The following is a 25,843-nucleotide window of genomic DNA, read 5'->3' on the forward strand; positions in this document are numbered from 1 at the left end:
GTTTTGCTTTGTTTCTCAACTTTTCTGGGATTCTCAGCCAATTCAGGGAATTGGGTATTGGCCAAAAAATGAATGTAGTACAAGCAATTGGTGTTGGGAAAAATGTTAATTCTCACCCAGGAAGAGTTTTCTGATAGGAAGTGGATTCTTACATGTATGAAGAGTGTGATACATATCAATTGTGCTGCTTTTGACTGCCTGTTTTGGGCTATTTTACTCTCCCTATTGTGGAGAGCAATTGCCTTTCAAAGCTATATTGTTTGTTTGATGAATCTTGAGTTGGCAGTTTGTTGAGTTGGCATTTTGTTGAGTTGGATTTGACAGTAATGGGGTATGGAAAATGAAATCATGTGACTAGATTCGCATATCTGATTGTGGGGACTAAAAGGGTGATAGTCATAGGATGGTGAGGACCTTAGAGTATTAGAGTCAGTGTATTAACCAAGATGCCAATATATTCTACATTTGGATCTTGAGGCACTGCCCTGAAAGATTGGAATTGTTGATTTCGGTGAAGTGAAGATTATGCGTGTTAATGATTAGTAATCTTTTTATTCAAACCTAATTAGGTTGGAATGCATATTAATTCTTTGAAGGCTATGCCATATTTACCTTATGTTGCTTTCTTGATTGTTTTACTGGGTGGAAATTGTAAAATGCATGAACAGTGAAACTACCTAAAAAGATTTCCTTTTTAGTTGATCACATTTATAATGGCCATGCAATATTTACCTGTGTTGTAGGAACCATAAAGCAAAGCAATCATCATGATCAAGGACTGGACTTATAAGAAGAAAATCTTACATTGCTTGTACCCATGTCATTCAAGATGTTTACAGGTAAGTATGATACAACCTTTTTAGTTCATTGAGCACAGCAGTTCTGAAAATGCATTTTACGCTAAAGTGACTAATAGAAAAATGATCCTGTGAAAAATGCTAATTACAATGCGATCTCCCACCTATTTTATTTAAGATTTCAGGCTTCAAGTAATATCTCTCTCTTTCTCTGTGTGTGTGTGTGTGTTGTGCATAGATGCACAGCAATGCCACTGGTAATGTTGGATCACAGCAAGGAGAAAATGCCTGAAGGCAGTTATCCCATAAAATGCCTGCTGGTTTGCTACAAAGTGCTATTAATGGATGTCATTTGGTTGTAGTCTTTGTGGCTGGGAATTTGTAAAAAATAGGACAACTTTATTTTCCATTTTCTATGAGGAAATCTCCTTACTAGTTGGTTCCCATGGTTATAATTTTCCCTCTAGCTAATTAATACAATATTTGTTGCACTAAATCTGACAGCTTGCTGATTTAAATTTGGCATATTACTCTGGTTTGTAATTTTCAAAAGCTGTTTTGCTTTTCTTGTACACAGGTTCAACATGGCTAATGCTAACCCAGCCATTTATTGACTACTGTGTATAGGGATGGGATAGCCTTACACAACCATCACTTACGTAATACACAAAATTCAACTCTCCGGGAGGTTTTTTTCACTGTTATTTGCAACAGTCCAGAATTCCACAATACTGCAAGTAGGCAGTAGCCATGATCTCCACAATATTGCTTGTGGCAATCGTCCAGTGCAGCATCCAATCTCGTCGTTGATGAAGGTCCCTGACAAAATGGTTAAAAACAAAGTCCCATTTGCTCAAAAGTTGCAAAGGAGATCTTTCCTGGACAAGGTTAATAAAGAGCTTATAGGTGGCAGAAGCCGTTCTGCACCTGGTGCATGAAGGACCATGCACTTTGTGTAACATTGATAGTGCTTGGACCAGGTCATGGAGCTAAGAGGATCAGGAGCTGCTTGACATATGGTTTTTTTTTGAAGATTTTCATTGAAAAAGCAGTGTTCATGACGACGGTAGGAGTTGTATAAACCCAACCGTACATTGCTGTATTCATAGATTATATGGCTGATGTAAACTGATGGAACTTTGTTTTCTTAATATTTTATCATACATTCAAGTTATAAACGTGATCAACTTACCAAAGAAATGAACATATGATCCACTTTACAGCAAAGTCATGAAGTGCATGACTCTTAAGTTTTGAAAAATCCAACTATTATATTGAATTTTCTCCTCCATTTTTTTACCTTTTTGGTGGTCAAATAATATATTGATTAATCTGGTTGTTTCCCTAACAATGTTTATTAGGAAATTTTGGCAAATTGAAACTTGGTAGATATGGCAGTTGTTTAAGAGTCTTTCATTTAGTCTCTTTGAGCAGAGGTTAAATTCATGTATTTTTCAATAATCATCTCTGGTGAAAAATCAGTAAAATAGCCCTTCTCCACTTCCACCCCTTCTTCAGCTGCTAGCATCTCAACCTGGTTCTGGACCCTATCTGCACCAATTTGATTTGGCTCCAAGAGCATGCAGGCAATCTCGGTTGAATCCTCTCCATGAACCAAGCCTAATGTCTGCACCGTGGGAAGCCCACCTCCTCGAGCACTCACCATCCTTGCAATTCTTCGAGCCACTGAGAAATCTGTGGACAAGATGGGTATGTTGTACAATGCAACCCATGGACGTGCTCCAATCATTGTGATGCCTCTTGCTCGAGACACCTCGGACGGACCTTCATCGGGCTTCTCCAAAAGCATATCGGGCATGGTCCATCCTGCCCATTGGTTGCCCATAAAGTTAGGCCGGTAATATCCAAGTTCACGCCTAATGGTGTCTAGAGCCTTGCCTGTTGGGTGTGCTGCAGCATAAAGAAACACTGGCACTGCAACAGAGAAAGAAAATGTAATCATCGAACTGACTAGTGCAAATACATTTCAAGTAAGAGTAGTTTTAGGGACTATTTTCTAGAACGCTTTAGAAGGGTACAACTAACCTTGGAATCGATTTGCAATGTCTGCTGCCACTGCCTTTGCAAGCCAAGCTGCTTCATCCAGTGATGCTCGAGCCAATGGATGGAAAAGAATGTCGTCCACAACACCAAGCCGAGGGTGAGTCCCGGAGTGCAACTCAAGGTTAACGGCTCCAAATGCAGCCTCAACCATGGCTAGGACAGCTTGTTGCAAGGGACTATAAATGGCATTCCCTGTTATATCTTGCACAACATATGATACAAGTGTGTAACGAACCCTATTATATGCTCGGTCCTCAAATTTGTTCACGATGACAGTTTCTGGGTTAAGCCTTGCAGCTTGTTCAATAGCATCAAGGGCACCACGGTTACGTGATTCAGAGATGAAGATCTTGCAACATAGTAGCACAGATTTCTCTATGGTTTTCTTCTTATCCTTTTGCAAGAGAAGCCAACATTCAAGTAAAACAATTCAGTTTCTTTTAATTACAATGATATATGAATCTTTACTTACAATAAAATGAGGGTTATTTGCCTTCAACAACAAAAAAAGGTTACTTCATTGTCCTTTAGACCATATGTGATTAATATTTGTTAATTCTTAACAGTGATACAACTAAATTTTAGTCTAATCGTCAATCTATCTTATCCTTCCTTTATCTAGATTTAGATTTGACTATAAACAAAATATATGACACTAAGTTCATACATATTTGGAATTGATTTTTTTAAATTGATAAGTTATAGATGTATCTAATCGGTCTTATCTAGGAGGAGTGCTAGTTGAGGCCAAGTATGTTGGCATATTTCAAGCCTTATTTCAATAGTCAAGGCCCACATTGTATTGTAGGACAAAGTAATGAAACAACTTATCCACTTTTCATTATTTGTGCAAATCCATTTCTTTTCCTTATCATTGCACGTGCATCACATGTTGACATTTAGGTTCCACTACCACTAGTCAATAAACAAGTGTACGGTTGTTTTCTTCATATGAGAGAGGGTTTGTTAGTTGTTACTTATTCTTCTTCTTCTTTTTATTTTATTTGATGAATGAAGTCTTTCATATTACTGAGAATTGATATTTGCGCATATAATATTGTAAGAGTTAAATACTGAAGATAGGCATAGCATAAAGCTTGATAATTGTAATAGATACCGGATAACAAGGTAGGAACTACTGCATTGATGAACTTATTATCAAGCAATGCATAAAACTTAATCAAAGGATGTGTGTGCTTAGAATATGTTACTTTGAGGTAGTGCATTTTTGAGTTTTGTCCACTCATATTTAGTTATCCAAAGAAGGATAAGTGAACCTAAATTATAATATATCAATACAAAAATTTGGTTGAGATTCTTTTTTCTTTTTTTGTCAAATTACATATATAAAAAAAAAAAAAAAAATCAGAAAACTAATTTTCCTAGTACCACTCAAACTGCACATTAAAACGTTGACTGGATCCAAACCCACACTAAATCCAAGGTTGAATGGTATGGATAAAATTGGCCAGAGCACCAAATTTAATCACTTCTCTTCCCTTTCCTATTTCATTTTTACCATGATTTAAAGGAAAATAACCAAAGGATGAGTGAAAATGTACACAAATATTTTAACTTTGAAGGTCCCTTGTAGTGATATAGCACCTAGACAAAGAAGAAAAAAGAGAGAGAGGAAGAGTCCTTACCTTGCAACTTGGGTTGAAATCCATTCCTCGCCCCACTGCTCTGCTTAACCTTTTTTTTTTTTTTTTGTTTTTTGTTTTTTGCTACCACCTACTTTGTATCACAAGAACTGAATGGGCAGGTGCTGTGAGACTGAGAATGCATATAAAAGGCATTGAGGTTGTGAGTCAGCATTGATATAAACACCCATATAAGCCAATGTCTCACTGCTTTTCGTGTCAGTGCTCAATCATAATGAGAGCCACGTTTGCTGGAATCATGAATCACGTGGTGCTACTAAGCAGCATCATCGACCATGGTTTCCTTCAATCAAATTTTAACACCACAAGCATTGCAGAAAATTGATATCCTTCTGCTGGGAGATGACCCTGTCAATCAATGATGGTCTATTGTATGTGATTATTTGTATAATAGGAAATATAAGTTCATAGTGATCATTTTTATTTTCTTAATGCAATAGAATTAGAAGTGCACTCTATAATCTTCATAACATTCAGGTCACGACACCAATTGGATTTTATTTATTTATTTTATATTCTTATTGTAAGTGAAATTTGAACCTATCTACCTAAGTACTTTATGACAACGACAAACCTATTGAACTGACTGAATACCCACCAAAAAAGTGCTAACTCATTAGGTTTGGAGCTTTATGATACTCTTCAAAAAGGTGGAAGCATGCTTTGTTTGTCATATATGCACTTTGTAGAAAACCACTTTCATCTTTGTTGTCAAAAGATGCCAGCTTGGAAGCAGTTTCTCCCACAGAATCAAGGCCATAAATAAAAAGAAACCCATTGTATTGGATCCTTTCCAGATTCCATTGGATTAGTATGTGAAAACCCAGAACGCAAAACTAACATTGGTCCTATATATTCACATATTCAAATTAATTATTTGATAATTAATTCACCTTTTGCAGAAACATAAGAAATATATTCACATATCATATTGTATGTCAGACAAGAACAAGTTTATGTCTGATATACAACATGGTGATTATACAAATTAACCACAGACTCACACGATGCATGAGAATATAAATATTATATAATGAGATGTAATATATCATTCTATCATTATTATTATTATTTTTTTTGTGTTTTATTAATTTTTTTTAAGGAATAAGAAAATTATCGTAATAATCAAAACTCATTACAAAATTACAATATTGTCTTAACCAAAATTAAAATGAAACCAAAGGAATAAAAAAATAGATTTTATAATTAGTAGGTAATTGAGCATATTTAAATTCATAGCTATGTAGATTATGTTTTGATATAAACTCAAATTCCTATTTCCAAAAAAATAATAATAATAATAATTATTAACCCAAACCAAAATTCATCCGAAGTTATAAAAGGGAAAGAGATGACTTTCTGATGGAAAATTAAAAAAAAGAATACCGAAAAACATATTAAAAAAGAAAAAGAAAAGAACCATCAACCCTAATTTGAATTATAAGAAAGAACAAAAGTCCATTGAGAGAGAGAGAGAGAGAGAGAGAGAGAGAGAGAGAGAGAGAGAGAGAGAGAGAGAGAGAGAGAGAGAGAGCTTACAATTTTTTGTGTGAAAAAATACGGATTGAATAGGAAAAATAATATCAAATTTATACAAAATAAAATAGGGAAAAATGAGTCAAAATATAAGAAAGAAAAAAGAATAAAGGAAGTGCAACGGTAAAGTAAGGAATAGTGGGGAGATAAAGAGGTAAAAAGGTAGGGGTTTGGAAAAAGTGTAAAAATAGGTGTGAACTAATAGGAAGAATGAGAGATTTTATTTTATTTTTTATTTTTTTAGAATAGGGAGAAAAAAAAGTTGAAAAAGAGATAAGAAAATATAGAAAATAAGTGGATGATGTGACTATTGATGTGGTTCAATAGGAGTGTAACAACAATAACGGCTATGCTTCAGCTTTTAGATAGATATATAGATAGATGGAGCTATGATGTTTATTTGCAACGTGCTATGGCCAAGTTGATAATTATTAGATATTATTAATTACGCGATACGAGAGAATATAAATATTATGTAACTAGTTGCTAATTCATGCGATGCACAGAATAGTTAAATAAAAATAAAAAGTATTTGTTTTGCTTAAAGGTCTATGACTTGACTCAAAAAAAATGTATAACTTGAAAATGAATGAAAATAAGTAATTTTTTGTTCAATATAATGGTTTAGAAAAATTCTTTTTCTTTCATATCATTGGTTTCACATAAAACATCCCGGCGTGAACTATTCTATAGTAATGACTTTACATAATACTCAACTGCAATTAAATCTACTATCCACCATCAATTTAATCTATGTTACCTTGATAGTAGATCTACAAATTGCATTCTTATATCCTTAGAACTTGCTACATCATTATTATTATCTATATATAATATAAAACCGAAATTTTTGACTTTTTTTGAAAATGACTTTTTGAGAGACTTACGTTAGAATTAGGATTAAAAAATTATAAAAAAAATTAATTATAATTTTTTTTTAATTAGACCTCACGTTAGAATTTAAAAAAAAAAAAAAGAACTCACTTTAGATTTCAAAAAAGAAAAAAGAAAGACTCACGTGTAAAAAAAAAAAAAAAAAAAAAAACCTCTAGGATTAAGGAAAAAAGAGAGAGATTCCTGTTAGGACTCTCTCTTCCCTCCTCAATTTTTTTGAATTTGGTGTTATAAAATTGAAAGAATTAAATCAAATTAAAAAATATAAATAAAAAATGCTGATGTGGAAAATTGTGGATATGTCAACCAAAAATCAAAGGTTTCGGTTTTATATATATATATAGAGAGGTCAACCAAAAGTCAAAGGTTTCGGTTTTATATATATACTAGTCGCTAATCCGTGCGATGCACAGAAGAGTCTTACAAAAGTTTTAAAATTTCATTTTGCTTAAAGTTACGATCAATTGAAAATAAAAGTTACAATGTAATAGGAAAAAAAAAATTCTAATACCAATAATGCATGATAAGTCCAACATCAATAATAATTTGGTATTCTTTGCTATCAGTAATAATTTGTAATACCTAAAATTTATGCTAAACATTAAATTAATAATTATTCCCAATACACCATCGCACACTTTGGTGCGATGGTCATTTTACAAGTATAAGTACTTGTGGGGTATGAAGGGTAAGGACAGGAGTTTAAGTTTCTAAGAGTGAGTTTTACATATATATATATACACGTAAATTATCTTAAAGTAGAATTTTTATTTTGTATAAAAAAAAATTATTCCCAATACTTAAAAATCATATGCAATAAGAGCAATATTTTGATGTTGGGAAAAATGTTAATTCTCACCCAAGAAGAGTTTACTGATAGGAGGTGGTTTCTCCCATTTCTTAAGAGTGTGATCATATCAATTGTGCTGTTTTAGACAGCATCTTTTGGGCTATTTAACTCTCCATATGGTGGAGAGCAATTGTCATTCAATATTATCTTGTTTGTTAATTAAATGAATCTTAATTGGGAATTTTGTTGAATTGGATTTGAAAACATTGTTGGTGGATAGTAATGGGGTATCGAAAATGAAAGCACGTAGATTTGCGTATCTGAATGCATAATAATTCTTTGAAGCCTATGCCATATTTCTCAAATGTTGCTTTCTTGATTGTTTTACATTTGAGTAGTCCAAAAAAAAAAAAAAAATCCTTTTCTTTCTCTCTTTTGTGTTTATAAATAAAACTCTATTTTGTGGAAGTAAAATAACATTTGCTCTTTAAATGTACATATTTACTCCATGTTTACTGGGTGGACATTGTCAGTAAATAGCATGAACAGTGTGCAACTACCTAGGAAGATTCTTTCCTTTTTGTTTAATCATATTTATAATGGGGCCATGCAATAATTAACTATGTTGTAGGAGCCACAAAGCAAATCAATCATCAGATCCAGGACAGTGGACAGGACCTATCAGAAAATCCGTACATTGCTTGGACCACTCAATGTCAATTGCTTCCCATTTCGTTTAAGATATATACAGGTAAGAATGATATATGATATAAACTTCTTATCTGAAAATGCATTTTTTGCCTTTTTGTTTTTGGATGAATTCTGTTTATGATAGAAAATGGTCCTACCTTTTACAGATTTCGCTTCACTGTTTGCAAATAAAAAATATTAATATTTATAGTGGCATGGATACATTGGCAACCTTAATGTACTGCTGATAGAACTGAAAAATGCTAATCACAATATGTGGCTGATAAATTGTAATCTCCCACTATATATATATATATATATGTATTAAAGAGTTCAGGCTTCAAGTAGTATCTCTTTCTCTTACACAGTGTGTGTGTTGTGCACAGATAGACAGCAATGCTACTGGCAGTGGTGACTGCAAGGTGTACATGCCTGAGGGCAGTTATCCCATATGGCCATATATGTGCTTTTTCACTGTTTGGCTATTCCTTGTAATTTAGCCTTTGAGTGAACTTCTCAACTGATTTGCAATTTAAAGTGATATTAATTGTCAGTCATTTGGTTGTAGTCTCTGTGGTTGGGAATTGGTTAAAATAGGACAACTTCCTATTCCATTTGCTATGAGGTGAACTCCTTACAAGTTGGTTCCCATGGTTATAGTTTTCCCTCTAGGCTCTAGCTAGTTAATACAATATTTGTGGCACTAAATCTGACAGCTTGCTGATTAAAATTTGGCTTATTACTCTGGTATTTTGAATGAGATGGTCTGTGAAAGTAACTTGTTTCAAAAGCTGTAATGCTAACCCAGCCATTTATTGATACTGTGTATGGGGATGGGATAGCCTCCCCCAACCATCACTTGCGTAATACAAAAAATACAACTCTCCAGGAGGTTTTTTTTTTTTTTTTTTTTTTTTTTTTTTTTTCACACTGTTATTTGCAACATTCCAGAATTCCACAACACTGCAAGTAGGCAGTAGCCATGATCTCCACTGTATTGCTTGCGGCAATCCTCCCGAGCAGCATCCAATCTTGTCGTTGGTGGACCTTGATAAAATGGTCACAAGCAAAGTCCCATTTGCTCAAAAGTTATTAAACGATGATCCTTTCCTAGACAAGGTTGATAAAGAGCTTCTAGGTGGCAGAAATCGTTCTGCACTTGTTGCATGAAGGACCATGCTCTTTGTGCAACATTTATACAGTGTTTAGACTAAGTCCTGGTGCTAAAAGGATCAGGAGCTGCCTGACATGTGGTTTTTTTTTGAATATTTTCATTGAAAAAGCAGTGTTATGACAAGGGTTAGAGTTGTATAATTCCAACTGTACATTGGTCTATTCATAGATCATATGGCCGATGTAAACTTGTGGAACTTTGTTTTTTCTTAATATTTTATTATACATTCAAGTTATAAAAGTGATCAACTTACCAAAGATATGTCCTATAAAAAAAATAATAAATAAATAAGTAACAAAGAAATGAGCATGATCATCCACTTTACAGCAAAGTCATGAAGTGCATGGCTCTAAGTTTTGAAAAATCCAACTATTATATTGGATTTTCTCCTCCATTTTTTACCTTGTTTCTGGTGAAATAGTATAATGATTAAGGTGGTGGTTTCCCTTACAATGTTTGTTAGGACATTTTGGCAAATTGAAACTTGGTAGATTTGGCTAGTTGTTAATAGTCTTTGATTAGTCTCTTTGAGTAGAAGTTAAATTCATGTATTTTTCAATAATCATCTCTGGTGAAAAATCAGTAAAATAGCCCTTCTCCACTTCCACCTCTTCTTTAGCTGCTAGCATCTCAACCTGGTTCTGGACCCTATCTGCACCAATTTGATTTGGCTCCAAGAGCATGCAGGCAATCTCAGTTGAATCCTCTCCATGAACCAAGCCTAATGTCTGCACCGTGGGTAGCCCACCACCTCGAGCACTCACCATCCTTGCAATTCTTCGAGCCACTGAGAAATCTGTGGACAAGATGGGTATGTTGTACAATGCAACCCATGGACGTGCTCCAATCATTGTGATGCCTCTTGCTCGAGAGACCTCGGACGGACCTTCATCGGGCTTCTCCAAAAGCGTATCAGGCATGGTCCATCCTGCCCATTGGTTGCCCATAAAGTTAGGCCGATAATATCCAAGCTCACGCCTAATGGTGTCTAGAGCCTTGCCTGTTGGATGTGCTGCAGCATACAAAAACACTGGCACTGCAACAGAAAAAGAAAATGTTGTCATCGATATTACTAGTGCAAATACATTTCAAGTAAGAATAGTTTTAGGGACCATTTTCTAGATCACTTTTCACAACGGTTGATATAGCCCATCATGATTGAAAAAACATCACTTTTACCTGTTTTCACTACTAACACCATTTTTATTATGCATTAATAACATGTTATATCAACAACTGTGAAACAAGTTATCTTTAGAATTACTCTTCAAGTAAAATTGCATTTTTCTGTCATTAAGTCTGAGGACACAAATTTGTTCATGACTCGACATACTCTGTTATTCATGATATATCTAGGTAAAAGTGATGTTACTTCAATCACAATAAGCCACGTCAACAATTGTGAAAATTTTTTTCCTACTTAACTTGGCAACAACTGGAGGATGCTTTAGAAGGGTTCAACTGACCTTGGAATCGATTTGCAATGTCTGCTGCCACTGCCTTTGCAAGCCAAGCTGCTTCATCCAGTGATGCTCGAGCCAATGGATGGAAAAGAATTTCGTCCACAACACCAAGCCGGGGGTGAGTCCCAGTGTGCAACTCAAGGTTAATGGCTCCAAATGCAGCTTCAACCATGGCTAGGACAACTTGTTGCAATGGACTATAAATGGTACTCCCCGTGGTATCTTGAACAACATATGATACAAGAGTGTACCGAACCCTATTATACGCTCGGTCCTCAAATTTGTTCACGATGACAGTTTCTAGGTTAAGCCTTGCGGCTTGTTCAATAGCGTCAAGGACAGCACGGTTACGTGATTCAGAGATAAATAGCTTGCAGCACAGTAACACAGATTGGTCTATGGTTTTCTTCTTATCCTTTTGCAAGAGAAGCCAACATTCAAGTAAAGTAATTCAGCCTCTTTTTGTTACTATGATATATGAATCTTTACTTATGATAAAATGAGGGTTATTTGCCTTAAAACAAAGAGAGGGGTTATTTCATTGCCCTTTAGACCATATGTGATTATTATATGTTAATTTTTAACCATGGAATGACTAAATTCTAGTCTAATCTTCAATTTATCGTATCCTTCATCTAGATTTAGATTCGACTATAAACAAAATATATAACACTAAGCACGTACATATTTGGAATTGATTTTTTTAACTAGTAAGTTATGCATGCACCTAGTGGATCTTAAACCCACAACCACACCCACCACCTAATACTTATAAGGAGAGGAGGTGTTAGTTGTGGGAGAGTTAGTTGGCATTCTACAGATTTAAAGCCCTCTTTCAAGAGTCAAGGCCCAGGACTAAGTTATAAAATATCTTATACACTTTTCATTATTAGTGCCAATCCAATTTTTTTTCCTCATCATGATTAGAAAATATTTATGGTATTTAGGCACTCTTCAAAGCCAAGTTCATCTATTTAGATAGACTGCACGTGAGTCACATGTTCACATCTAGCTTCCACTACCACTAGTCAATGAACAAGTGTACGGCTTTTTTCTTCATGTTAGAGAGGGTTGGTTAGAGCATCTCCAACAGTTTCTTCAAATTTTTGTATTGTTTGGAGAATGAACAGTGACATTTAGCTTTTACCTACCTACTTTTTCAAATACACTTTCAACAGATTCTCTATCTCATTTAAATATTATTTATTCATTCATTATTTATTCTTTTTTTAACAACCACACATCTTTCAACATTTTTTTATACAACACATCATTATTATAATAGAAAAATTGTATTTGAAGAATGAACAGTAGCCCATCAGACTTGATGGGCTACTGTTCATTAGCCAAAAAAAAATTCATGTTTGTCGAAACTGTTGGAGCATATTTCTCCAAATTTTAGCTACTAGAGCCGGATGCCCAAACCGTTGGAGATGATCTTAGTTGTTGCTTTGTTTTTATTTTTATTTTTTTTACTTGCCTTTGGTAATTGCTTCAAATCCTCATATACCACCTCAGATATCTGTCTTATTACTGAGAATTAAAATTTCCACATATAATATTGTATATATTTTAAGAGTTAAATAATGAAGATAGCTAGGCATAGAATAAAGCTTGATAATTTAAATAGATACTGGATAACGAGGTAGGAACTACTGCATTGATGGATTTATTATCATGTAATGCATAAAACTTAATCAAAGGATGAGTGTTCTTAGAATATGTTTCTTTGAGGTAGTGCTTAGGGGTGACATTTATGATGAGTTTTGTCCACTCATCTTTAGTTATCCAAATAAGTGAACCAAAATTATAATATATCAGTAGAAAAAGTTGGTTGAGATTCTTTTTTCTTTTTTGTCAAATTACATATATAAAAATAAAAATAAAAAAATCAGAAAACTAATTTTCCTAGTTGCATTCAAACTAACTACACATTAAACCCAAGGTTGAATAGAGTATGGATAAAATTGGCCAAAGCTCCAAATTAGATCACTTCTCTTCCCTCCCCTATTTCATTTTTACCATGATTTAAAGGAAAATAACCAAGGTTGAGTGAAAATGTACACAAATATTTTAACTTTGAAGGACCGTTGTAGTGATATAGCACCTAGACAAAGAAGAAAAAAAAAGAAAAAGAAAAGAGAGAGAGGAAGAGTCCTTACCTTGCAACTTGGGCTGAAATCCATTCCTTGCACCACTGCTCTGCTTAACCTTTTTCTGCTACCACCTACTTTGTATCACAAAATCTGAATGGGTAAGTGCTTTGAGACTGAGATGCATATAAGAGGCATTGAGGTTGTGAATCAGCATTGATACAAAAACCCATATAATCTAATGTTCCCACTTCCCACTGCTTGACGTGTCAGTGCTCAATTATAATAAGGAGAGGCACGTTTGCTAGAGCCATGAATCATATGGTGCTACTAAGCATCATCACCGACCATGGTTTACTTCAATCAAATTCTAGCACCACAAGCATTGCAGAAAATCGATATCCATTTACTAGGAGATGACCCTGTCAATCAATGATGGTCCATTGTATGTGATTATGTGTATAATAGGAAATATAAGTCCAAAGTGATCATTTTTTTAATGCAATAGAATTAGAAATCTATACTGTGCACTCCATAATGATTCAAGTCATGATACCAATCGATTTCTTCTTTTGTTGTAAGAGGAATTTGAACCTAATCGATGACAATAAATGTTACCATACCCACCAAAAAGTGCTAAATTATGAGGTTTGGAGCTTTATGATACTCTACATAAATGTGGAAGCATGCTTTGTTTGTCATATATGCACTTGGAAGAAAGCATTTGCATCTTTGTTATCAAAAGATGCCTGCTTGAAAGCAGTTTCTCCCATTTCTATTCATGGAAAAAAGATATTATACAAGCCACAGAATCAAGGTTATAAATAAATAAAATGAAACCCACTGTATTGGATTCTTTCCAGATTCCTTTAGGTACGCATGTGAAAACCCAGAAAGCAAAACTAACAGTGGTCCTATATATTCACTTATTCAAATTAATTGTTTGATAATTAATTCACCTTTTGCAGAAGCATAAGAAATATATTCACATATCATATGGTATTATCAGACAAGAACACGTATATGTCAGATATCCTTGTGCATATATATTTTTTAAATTTTTCTCGTGCACAACGTGGTGATTATACAAATGGAGCTACGATGTTTATCTGCACAGTACTATGGCCAAGTTGATAATTATTAGATATTATTAATTACTACTACTACAAACAAAATAGTAAGGCATTAGAAATTATACTTTATTTTTTTTCTTTTGTGAAGGTGTTACTATATATATTTAAAACTAAATCACTGCCCTAACTAAATAACAAGGTAATTAATAGTCTCATACAAGCTAACCAGATGAGGTGTAGAAGTAAAAAACTTAAATACTTCAGTAGTAATTACAATACAACACTAGGCTTACCAATTTAAACTGCAAAAAATTTAATAAAAAGGCAAAGGTGAGATGCAGATGGTTCTCATAATATTTATGGACCCTTTTACAAAAAAACTGCTGGAACAAGTTTCAAAGCCTCCAAGAACTTTCAAAACTTGTCTAATTCAAGCTTGGAAGCCCCGAAAAACTTCTAGATCAAAATTTTCGTATATGAAAAAAATTTGAAAAAAATTTATCTCTCCAAGCCTTAAAGTTCTATTAGAATCAAGCTTGAAGCTACCAAGAATTTCAACCGCTGATAAGTTAGAAAGTGGAGAGAGTGCATTGAAAGTATCACCTTCTACTTCTAGAATAATAATATGGCTGAACTGAGTTTGAACAGAACACGTGAGGGTGAATAAATAAGGCTAATTTTTAGCTTCTCTCCATAGTGTGCTACCTGAAACTAACACTAAGTTATTTGTATTTGTTTTTAGTTTTTTAGGTAGATTAAGTTACACTTATTCTACGATAAAATAATTTACCAATTGAGCTAATTGGACCTTACATTTGTTGTAACTTAAAAAAATATAATATTACTTAAAGTTTTAATGGAATAAATATTTTGAAAATTTCACAATTGGATTCCAAGTATGCTAAATTTCATGTCAATAGGATATATATATATACAGTTATACACACACATTTGACTATTAGTTCTTTAGAGTTTTGGCCTTATTTGTGCCTTCAAGTTTATTCATATTTAATATATTTGAGCAGTTTGGTAGTTTAGGACACTCAGTCACAGCTGGGGATAAAAAATTAAACCTTCTTCACATTTAGTTCTTGATTTCAGAATTTGGGAGTTAAGTCACTTCATTTGTGCCATTGTCAAAAGTATGCACTTTTACATAAACCCATGTTTTATTCTGAGAAACATTGAAGCCTCAGGCTTTAAAATGTTGTTTATATACTCATTATGAAGGTGACTTTGGTTCTGCTACTTAGCTTCCTTGCTTCTCTTTGGATCTCTTCTTATATTCAGAAAATTGGTGGGTTTTGCTTTATTTCTCAACTTTTTTCAGGGATTCTCAGCTAATTCGGGGAATTGGGTCTTTAGCCAAAAAAGAATATAGTACAAGAAATTGATGTTGGGAAAAATGTTAATTCTCACCAAAGAAGAGTTTACTGATAGGAGGTGGTTTCTTCCATTTCTTAAAGAGTGTGATCACATAAATTGTGCTGTTTTAGACAGCATCTTTTGGGCTATTTAACTCTCCCCATGGTGGAGAGCAATTGTCATTCAACATTATCTTGTTTGTTAAATGAATCTTAATTGGGTATTTTGTTGAATTGGATTTGAAAAATTGTTGGTGGACAGTAATGGGGTATCCAAAATGAAAGCACGTAGATTCGTATATCTGATTTTTGGGACTAAGGGTGATAGTCATAGGATGATGAGGACCTTAGAGGCAGGGTATTAACCAAGATGCCAATATATTCTACATTTATATCTTGAGGCACTGCCCTGAAAGATTGGAATTGTCAATTAGGTTGAATGCATGCTAATTCTTTGGAGGTTATGCCATATTTACCTAATGTTGCTTTCTTGATTGTGTTACTTTAAGTAGTAAAAAAAATCCTTTTCTTGTTCTCTTTTGTGTTATCTATATAAAACTCTATTTTGTGGAAGTAAAATATCATTTGCTCTTTAAATGTACATATTTACTCCATGTTTACTAGGTGGACATTGTCAGTAAATAGCATGAACAGTGTGCAACTACCTAAGAAGATTCTTTCCTTTTTGTTTAATCATATTTATAATGGGGCCATGCAATAGTTAACTATGTTGTAGGAGCCACAAAGCAAATCAATCATCAGATCCAGGACAGGACCTATCAGAAAATCCGTACATTGCTTGGACCACTCAATGTCAATTGCTTCCCATTTCATTTAAGATATTTACAGGTAAGTATGATATATGATATAAAATTCTTCTCTGAAAATGAATTTTTTGCCTTTTTGTTTTTGGATGAATTCTTTTTATGCATTTTATAGTAGCATGGATAGAAAATGGTCCTACCTTTTACAGATTTCGCTTCACTGTTTGCAAATAAAAAATCTTAATATTTATAGTAGCATGAATACATTGGCAAACTTAAAATACTGCTGACAGAAGTGAAAAATGCTAATCACAATGGGGTTGATAATTTTGTTTTTTCATTTACTTTTCCTTGGCGAAAGAGTGGGCAAATTGTAGTCTCCCACCTTTTATATATACATATATATTAACAAGTTCAGGCTTCAAGCACTATCTCTTTCTCTTACACAGTGTTGTGTGTTGGGCACAGAGACAGCAATGCTACTGGTAGTGTTGACTGCAAGGAGAACATGTCTCAAGGCAGTTATCCCATATATGTGCTTTTTCACTGCTTGGCTATTCCATTTAATTTAGCCTTTGAGTGAACTCCTCAACTGATTTGCTACAAATTGCTGTTTAAAGTGCTATTAATTGCCAGTCCTTACTAGTTGGTTCCCCTGGTTATAGTTTTCCCTCTAGGCTCTAGCTAGTTAATACGATATTTATTGCACTAAATCTGACAGCTTGCTGATTAAAATTTGGCATATTACTCTGGTTTGTAAATTAGAATGAATATTTTGAATGAGATGATCTGTGAAAGTAACTTGTTCCAAAAGCTGTTTTGTTTTTCTTGTACACAGTTTCACCCATGGCTAATGCTAACCCAGCCATTTATTGAGTACTGTGTTTGGGGATGGGATAGCCTCCCACAACCATCAATTATGTAATATACAAAATTCAACTCTCCAGGAGGTTTTTTTCACACTGTTATTTTCAACAGTCCAGAATTCCATAACACTGCAAGTAGGCAGTAGCCATGATCTCCACTATATTGCTTGATTAAGGACCTTGGCAAAATGGTTAAAAGCAAAGTCCTATTTTCTCAAAAGTTTCAAAGGATGATCCTTTCCTAGACAGGGTTGATAAAGAGCTTCTAGGTGGCAGAAACCGTTCTGCACCTGGTGCACAAGGACCATGCTCTTTGTGCAACTTGAGACAGTGTTTAGACCAGGTCCTGGTGCTAAGAGGATTTGGGGCTTCTTGACATGTGGTTTTTTTTTTTAAGTTTTCGTTGAAAAAGCAGTATTAATGACAAGGGTAAGAGTCATATAATACTAACTGTACATTGGTGTATTAATATATTATATGGCTAATGTAAACTGGTGGAACTCTGTTTTCTTAATATTTTAATTATACATTCAAGTTATAAACACGATCAACTTACCAAAGAAATGAACATGATCCACTTTACAGTAAAGTCATGAAGTGCATGAATCTAAGCTTTAAAAAATCCTACTTTTATATTGGGTTTTCTCCTCCCATTTTTTTTTTTAAACCTTTTGGTTGTCAAATAGTATATTGATTAAGCTGGTGGTTTCTCCTACAATGTTTATTAGGACATTTTGGCAAATTGAAACTTGATAGATATGACCAGTTGTTTGATAGTCTTTGATTAGTCTCTTTGAGCAGAGGTTAAATTCATGTAGTTTTCAATAATCATCTCTGGTGAAAAATCAATAAAATAGCTCTTCTCCACTTCCACCCCTTCTTCAGCTGCTAGCATCTCAACCTGGTTCTGGACCCTATCTACACCAATTTGATTTGGCTCGAAGAGAATGCAGGCAATCTCAGTTGAATCCTCTCCATGAACCAAGCCTAATGTCTGCACTGTGGGCAGCCCACCTCCTCGAGCACTCACCATCCTTGCAATTCTTCAAGCCACTGAGAAATCTGTTGACAAGATGGGTATGTTGTACAATGCAATCCATGGACGTGCCCCAATCATTGTGATGCTTCTTGCTCGAGACAAATCGGATGGACCTTCATCGGGCTTCTCCAAAAGCATATCAGGCATGGTCCATCCTGCCCATAAAGTTAGGCTGGTAATATCCAAGCTCACGCCTAATGGTGTCTAGAGCCTTGCCTGTTGGATGTGCTCCAGCATGCAAAAACACTGGCACTGCAACAGAAAAAGAAATTGTTGTCATCAAAATGACTAGTGCAAATACATTTCAAGTAAGAGTAGTTTTAGGGACTATTTTCTAGAACTCTTTTCACAATTGCTGATATAGCCTGTTGTGATTAAAGAACATCACTTTTACTTGGCTCTACTATTGACACCATTTTATTATGTATTAATAATATGTTATGTCAATAACTATGAACAAGTTGTCATTAGACTTACTGTTCAAGTAAAACTACATTTTTCTGTCATTAAGTCTAAGGAAACAAATTTTTTCATAACTCTTGACATACTCTGTTATCCTTGGTATATCTAGGTAAAAGTGATGTTACTTCAATCACAATAGGCCATGTCAACAATTGTTTATTTTTCTACTTAACTTGGCAACAAATGGAGGATGCTTTAGAAGGGTTCAACTGACCTTGGAATCGATTTGCAATGTCTGCTGCCACTGCCTTTGCAAGCCAAGCTGCTTCATCCAGTGATGCTTGAGCCAATTTATGGAAAAGAATGTCGTCCACAACACCAAGCCAGCGGTGAGTCCCAGAGTGCAACTCAAGGTTAATGGCTCCAAATGCAGCCTCAACCATGGCTAGGACATCTTGTTGCAATGGACTATAAATGGCACTCCCTGTGATATCTTGCACAATATATGATACAAGAGTGTGCTGAACCCTATTATATGCTTGGTCCTCAAAATTGTTTATGATGACAATTTCTGGGTTAAGCCTTGCAGCTTGTTCAATAGCATCAAGAGCAGCATGGTTACGTGATTTAGAGATAAAGAGCTTGCAGCACATTAGCATAGATTGGTCTATGGTTTTCTTCTTATCCTTTTGCAAGAGAATCCAACATTCAAGTGAAATAATTCAGCCTCTTTTTGTTACTATGATAAATGAATCTTTACTTAAGATAAAATGAGGGCTATTTGCCTTCAACCAAAAAAAGAGGGGCTATTTCATTGTCCTTTAGACCATATGTGAATGTGATTATTATATGTTAATTCTTAACAATGGAATGACTAAATTCTAGTCTAATTGTCAATCTATCGTATCCTTCTTTTATCTAGATTTAGATTTGACTATAAATAAAATATATGACACTAAGCACATACAAATTTAGAATTGATTTTTTTAACCGGTGAGTTATGCACGCACCCCGTGGGTCTTGAACCCACGACCACACCCTTCACCTAATACTTATAAGGAGAGGAGATGCTAGTTGAGGCGAGTTAGTTGGCATTCTATAGTTATTTTTGCTTGCACAGATTTAAAGCCTTATTTCAAGAGTCAAGGCCAACATTGTATTGTAGGACAAAGTAATAAAATATCTTAACCACTTTTCATTATTAAGTGCCAATCCTTTTTTTTTTCGTCATCATTGATTAGAAGTTATGTATGGTCTTTAGGCACTCTTCAAAGCCAAGTTCATCTATCTAGATAGACTGCACTCTTCAAAGCCAAGTTCATCTATCTAGATAGACTTCACTCTTCAAGTGTACGGCTGTTTTCTTCCTGTTAGAGAGGGCTCGTTAGTTGTTGCTTTGTTTTTTTTTTTTTTTTTTTGCTTGCCTTTGTTAGTTGCTTCAAATCCTCAGCTACCAGCTCAGTTCTCTATCTTATTACAGGGAATTGAAATTTGCACATATAATATTGTAAGAGTTAAATAATGAAGATAGGCATAGAATAAAGCTTGACAATTTAAATAGATACTGGATAACGAGGTAGGAACTACTGCATTGATGGACTTATTATCATGTAATGCATAAAACTTAATCAAAGGATGAGTGCGCTTAGAATATGTTACTTTGAAGTAGTGCTTAGGGGTGACATTTATGAGTTTTGTCCACTCATCTTTAGTTAGCCAAAAAAGGATAAGTGAACCCAAATTATAATATATCAATAGAAAATTTTGGTTGAGATTTAAAAAAAAAGAAAAAAAAATTTAATGGTGGCAAATCACATATAAAAAATAATCAGAAAACTAATTTTCTTATCTGCACTCAAACTGTATATTAAATGCAAGTTTGAATGGGGTATGGACTAAATTGGCCAAAGCTCCAAATTAGATCACTTCTCTTCCATCCCCTGTTTGATTTTTACCATGATTTTAAGGAAAATAACTAAGGTTGATGAAAATGTATAAATTAATATTTTAACTTTGAAGGACCCTTGTAGTGATCTAGCACCTAGACAAAGCAGAAAAAAAAAAAAAAAAAAGAGGAAGAGTGCTTACCTTGCAACTTGGGTTGAAATCCATTCCTTGCCCCACTGATCTGCTTAACCCCTTTTTTTTTTTTGCTACCACCGACTTTGTATCACAGGAACTGAATGGGCAGGTGCTGTGAGCCTGAGATGCACATAAAAGGCACTGAGGTTGTGAGTCAGCATTGATATAAACACCCATTTAAGCCAATGTTTCATTGCTTGACGTGTCAGTGCTCAATCATAATAAGGAGAGGCACGTTTGCTGGAACCATAAATCACATGGAGCTACTAAGCAGCATCACCGACCATGGTCTCCTTCAATCAACACCATACACACTGTCTAAATTACTAGAAGATGACCCTGTCAACCAATGATAGTCCCTTGTATGTGCTTATATGTATAGTAGGAAATGTTAGTCCAAAGGGTACATATATATATATATATATATATATTTTATACATATGATAGGTTTAGGAAAGATATAGCATGGTGTTCATTTCGTGGTGATTACTCTTTGGCATGAGATTATGACACTAATTAGTTTTTTATTTTATTATTATTATTTTTTTAGGCATGATTTGAATCTAAATCTCTTATTAGCAACAATAAACTTTAATAGTTTACTAACTCCAACCCACCGCATGGATTAAATTATTACTATGCAGTCCGTCATTCCACACACACTAGGTTAGTTAAGCTAACTCCAACTCACCACATGGGTTAAATTACTACCATGCAATCCGTCATCCCACACACACACTAAGTTAGTTAAGCTAACTCTAACCCACCACATGAAATCCTTTGGGGGTGGGCCTAAGATGTTGGCAAGAGGCTTCAAGATCTCATGGATATCATGAGGCCTTTAGAACCACTTAACCCCTTGGGGTCCAATAGTAATTTTTTTATTAGTAATTCAGTAGTAATTACAATACAAAACAAGATCTACCAATCTAAACTGCAAAATTTTTAATGAAAAGGCAAAGGTGAGATGCAGATTTAGTACGAAGGCCTAATTATTTGGTTCTATTGGGTCCATAGGACTAGGTTGGCAAACTGCGATCTTGTATAATCAATTTAGAAATCTTGAGTGTCTCGAGTGTGTTTTGAAGACAAGTTCAAAACAAGCCAAGGTTGAAGCTTGAAAAGATCCAAGGTTTCTGGAATCTTAACCTTACCTCGATTCCAGCTCAATCCATCAAGTTTTTCCACCTCTCTTGAAACATCAACCGGAGATCCAAATTAAGTTCTAAAAAGCCAGTGATTGGAGTGAAGTTGCTGCAATTCAGTTCATCAAAGTTGCTGGTACAAAACTTCAAGTGGGAGGCTCACTTGCCACAAGATCCAGAATAGAAAAGTATGTGGATTTGGAGTTGCATGAGGTCTAATTAGTAAATAAATAAATAATCCATGAGATAGCAGCAGATTTAGGCATGTCATTTGGTTGTAGTCTCAGTGGTTGGGAATTGATTAAAATAGGAAAACTTTATTTTCCATTTGCTATGTGGAATCTCCTTACTAGTTGGTTCCCATGCTTATAGTTTCCCTCTAGCTAGTTAATACAATATTTGTTGCACTAAATCTAACAGCTTTCTGATTAAAATTTGGCGTATTAATCTGGTTTATAATTGGAATGAATATTTTGAATGAGATGATCTGTGAGTTTAATTTGTTTCAAAAGCTTCTTTGCTTTTCTTGTACACAGGTTCAACATGGCTAATGCTAACCCAGCCATATGTTGAGCACCGTGTATAGGGATGGGATAACCTCCCACAACGATCATTTATCTAATACACAAAATTCAACTCTCCAGGGGGTTATTTTCACACTGTTATTTGCAACAGTCCAGAATTCCACAACACCGCAAGTAGCAGTGGCGGCACCACATTTATGTCATGGTGTTCCCACGTTCATGTCACACTGTTATCTTTAGTTTTTTCTTTTCTTTTCCTCTTTCCAAATACACAATTTTTTAACATTAGTAATCCGCATAACTCATTTTCAAGAGTTTGCTCTGCCCTCCCTGAATAATACAAATACCATCTAACAATGTGTATGGACCTTCCAAATCCAATAGAAAAGCAATAAAAACAAAAAAGGTAATAGATGGTGAAACATGAAATGTCTAAAGGATGAACAAACATCTCAAGATAAAACAGGTTAAAATTTTATAGTAATAATAAAATAAATAAATAAGGTAAAAAGAAGTGCATGTAAAGGTCAAGTAGAGGAATGTTGAATGAACTAATTAAATTTAAGCAAGTCAAGATATCCTAGTAACAAAAAACAAGATCACATGATAAATTAAACAAAACTTGACATTTGCATTGCTGCAACCAAAACCATTGTTTCTACAGTCTGTAGAATGCATATCCCTCACTTGGATAAGACGGCTGCTTAACAGAATGTAAGTGAAAAACTGACACGAAATAATAGAGAAAGAAAAATAAATGAAGCTTCTCTGTCAATCTGACTGATGTGAAGGAATATATAATGCAATCCTTCAAAGAAGTCATACACAAGGCTTCACTCTTTATGTCATTGAAAAGGGGGGGTGTGAAGTCTACAAAACTGGCCCATCGGTGTCTTTGTATCACATCTACTTCCTACAACCAGCTAAACAATTTAGGCCCCCGGCCCTCCACACTTATGAACCCAGCACTAGCTCCTCCTCTTCCATCTCCTTGACTGCTCTTATGAGACCCTTTGTGATTCCATTGAGGTGCAATCCTTTCTCTTTCATTTCCTCTAGCAGCTTCTCTGCTGTTTCCCAATCTAAAGCCTTTAGACAAAGAGATTGGATCAACTTATTGTACTCATCAACATTAGGTTGAACGCCAAAATCCTTCATCTCAGCCAACAACTTCAAAGCCTTGTCAAACTCTTCAAGTTTAGAATACCCACGAATGAGTGTATGGTAAGTCACAGGGGTCAGTTTAGAATGCTTCTTTTTAGCTTCTGACAAGAGTTTACAAGCCTCCTCCATCTGACCACCATTTGTGTAACCACTCATGATGACAGTATAAGTGTACACATCCGGTTTCAATCCCCTACTCTCCATCAGCTTCTTAATCTGTATAGCTTCTCCCAGATCCCCAGCCTTGGAATATCCACTGATAACTGAATTGAAAACTGCATTTCCAGGGGGCGGACCCTCTGTGATCATCTTAGAAAGCAACTGTTTTGCCCCATCGACATTTTTCATCCTACACAAACCATGAATGACAGTAGAAAACGGCTTAATTGCATATTTCCGTGCTTCTCCTGAAAAATCATCCAACATCTCCAAAGCCAATTTCACAGTTTCATCCTCCCTACAGAGTGAACTGATCAAAAAATTAACAGAAGATCGAGGAGTAATTTGGTTCTTCTCCTTTGCAAATAAATATACCGAATGGGCATCCTTAGCCTTCCTCCCCTTACAAAGCCAAGATATGATCTTACCCACTTTCTCATTCTCAGGCAAACTTCCCTCATCAAGCATCTTTTCACAAACAGACCAAGCCCAGTCATACATTGATCGCCTAGATAGTGCTTCAATTGTGAAATAATAGGTATCAACATTTGGGACACACCCAAAATCCCCAAACTTGTTAAATACCTCCCAACTTGCCTTCCCTTTTCCCAATTTCGATAACAAAGCTATCAACTGATTGAGAATCTCCACATTCAACACACCATTTTCTTTCTCACCTATCTCCTTAATCAAATCCCACAAAGCATATGCATCTTTCTTCTTAAGTTCACGAGAAATTGCCCGCACAAGCGCATCCACCACACAGGTAGTCACCTTAAACTCAGATTTCTTCTTTAAACCCCACTTGAAAAACCTAATCAAATTCTCACCCAAAACAAGTGGGGTTTCCAGAACTTTCACCACAAACTCCTCATGTAGAGTCAAACCCATGTCATCAAGAGCTGACTCTAAAGACCCATCAACACTACTCTGCAATAAAGACAACACATTCTCCAACTGCTCCACATTAATCACATAAACCTCCTCCTCTTCATCCCCATTTTCCTCCCCAGATTGGTCTGAGAACCCAAAAATCTCATCCCCATCCCCAGGGACAAAACTATCCAACTGGGTATCCCTATTTTCATCAATACCAACTAACCCTTGCTCAGAAACCCCATGAATCTCAGAATTCTCCAACTGGGTATCACCATTTTCAACAAAACCCACTGAGGAGTCCTCAGAATAGAACCTGGGGTTTTGGCAAATAAATGATCTTTTGGGAAAACCCCAAATTGTTGAGAAAACAGGAAATTGAGACTCAGTTTGTGTTTGAGTTCGAGTTATAGAAGATGAAGAAGCAGGTACCTTGTGTTTCGGGTTTTGAGTTGCATAGAACCTCCTCCATACTGCTCCACCTTGTCTGGACGACACAGCACCTCTTGCCACCACCACCGACCTCCACATCCTCTCTCTCTCTCTCTCTCCCTCTAAGAAATGTGTTTACTCTTGTCGTGTTGAAGTGTTGTGAAGGGTTGTGTTGTGTTTCGGATTGTATCAGTGTTTACGCTTGACTTTACCCTACTGTCATTTCTGTGGAAGTGTATCACGGAATACCAGATCAGCAACCAGTTGGTGTTACATGCTCCAATAAAAATTCGACACCTGTATAAAAAATGACAGATCAGTAAACTAGCTCATTTAAATCAAAAGTACAAAAATGCCCTTGAAAATTCTCAAAGTCCCGCCACTCAACACGCTTTACCTTTATTATGCAAAATAAAAAATTTCTCTCTCTCTCTTGCACAGGCACAGCACTTACGTACATACAGTGTTCCCTGTAATTCCATTTTGTTTTTCTCTTGAGAGAAAGAGAGATGGTTTTGAGAGTTGGGATTTGGCTTTTATATAGGCTGCTTTTGAAGTAAAGTTTTTCTCTTTTGCTCTGTGATGTGGGTTTTTGTTTTTATTTGTATTTTTTCGCGTTGTTTGTGTGAGTGATTGACATGTGTAATATTCTTTACTTTCAGTTTTAATGGTTTGTTTGTTTGTATAATATGTTTATGCTAGGAAAAGACTGAGTTTTTTTTTTTTTTTTTGTTTAATTTTTTTTTCTTATAATGGAGCAAGACATAAATTGCTTAGCTTTTGTCTTT

General features: G+C 35.0%; 2 protein-coding genes across 10 annotated transcripts in view; both read right to left on the bottom strand.

Annotated features, from left to right (window-relative positions):
• Positions 1-2,132: 2,132 nt before the first annotated feature.
• Positions 2,133-25,843, bottom strand: part of LOC126702673 (uncharacterized) — a 30,094-nt gene continuing 6,383 nt past the window's right edge. For 3 of the 9 annotated variants that reach the window (XM_050401488.1, XM_050401487.1, XM_050401486.1), the window contains 2 exons: positions 2,844-3,255; positions 2,133-2,732 (listed from right to left, as the gene is read on the bottom strand). In XM_050401488.1, the coding sequence (XP_050257445.1) occupies positions 2,215-2,732; positions 2,844-3,255 (930 nt within the window). In that variant the 3' untranslated portion in view covers positions 2,133-2,214. Of the gene's footprint in view, positions 2,733-2,843; positions 3,256-4,507; positions 4,665-10,244; positions 10,646-11,075; positions 11,488-13,234; positions 13,371-18,947; positions 20,694-20,761; positions 22,900-25,843 lie in introns of those variants that run through there. The other 6 variants (XM_050401484.1, XM_050401491.1, XM_050401490.1 and 3 more) reach the window with 6 other exon arrangements.
• LOC126702672 (pentatricopeptide repeat-containing protein At3g02650, mitochondrial-like) lies at positions 23,032-25,312 on the bottom strand. The gene has a single exon (XM_050401482.1). It carries the CDS (start codon positions 25,152-25,154, stop codon positions 23,379-23,381), a length of 1,776 nt encoding a protein of 591 aa, XP_050257439.1. The 5' UTR covers positions 25,155-25,312; the 3' UTR covers positions 23,032-23,378.

Source organism: Quercus robur, chromosome 10 (genome assembly GCF_932294415.1).
Source record: "Quercus robur chromosome 10, dhQueRobu3.1, whole genome shotgun sequence".
In the NCBI taxonomy this organism is placed as follows: domain Eukaryota; kingdom Viridiplantae; phylum Streptophyta; class Magnoliopsida; order Fagales; family Fagaceae; genus Quercus; species Quercus robur.

Bases quoted from the DNA above. Each gene is read 5' to 3' on its own strand.
- LOC126702672 (XM_050401482.1), bottom strand. From the start codon at position 25,154: ATGTGGAGGTCGGTGGTGGTGGCAAGAGGTGCTGTGTCGTCCAGACAA.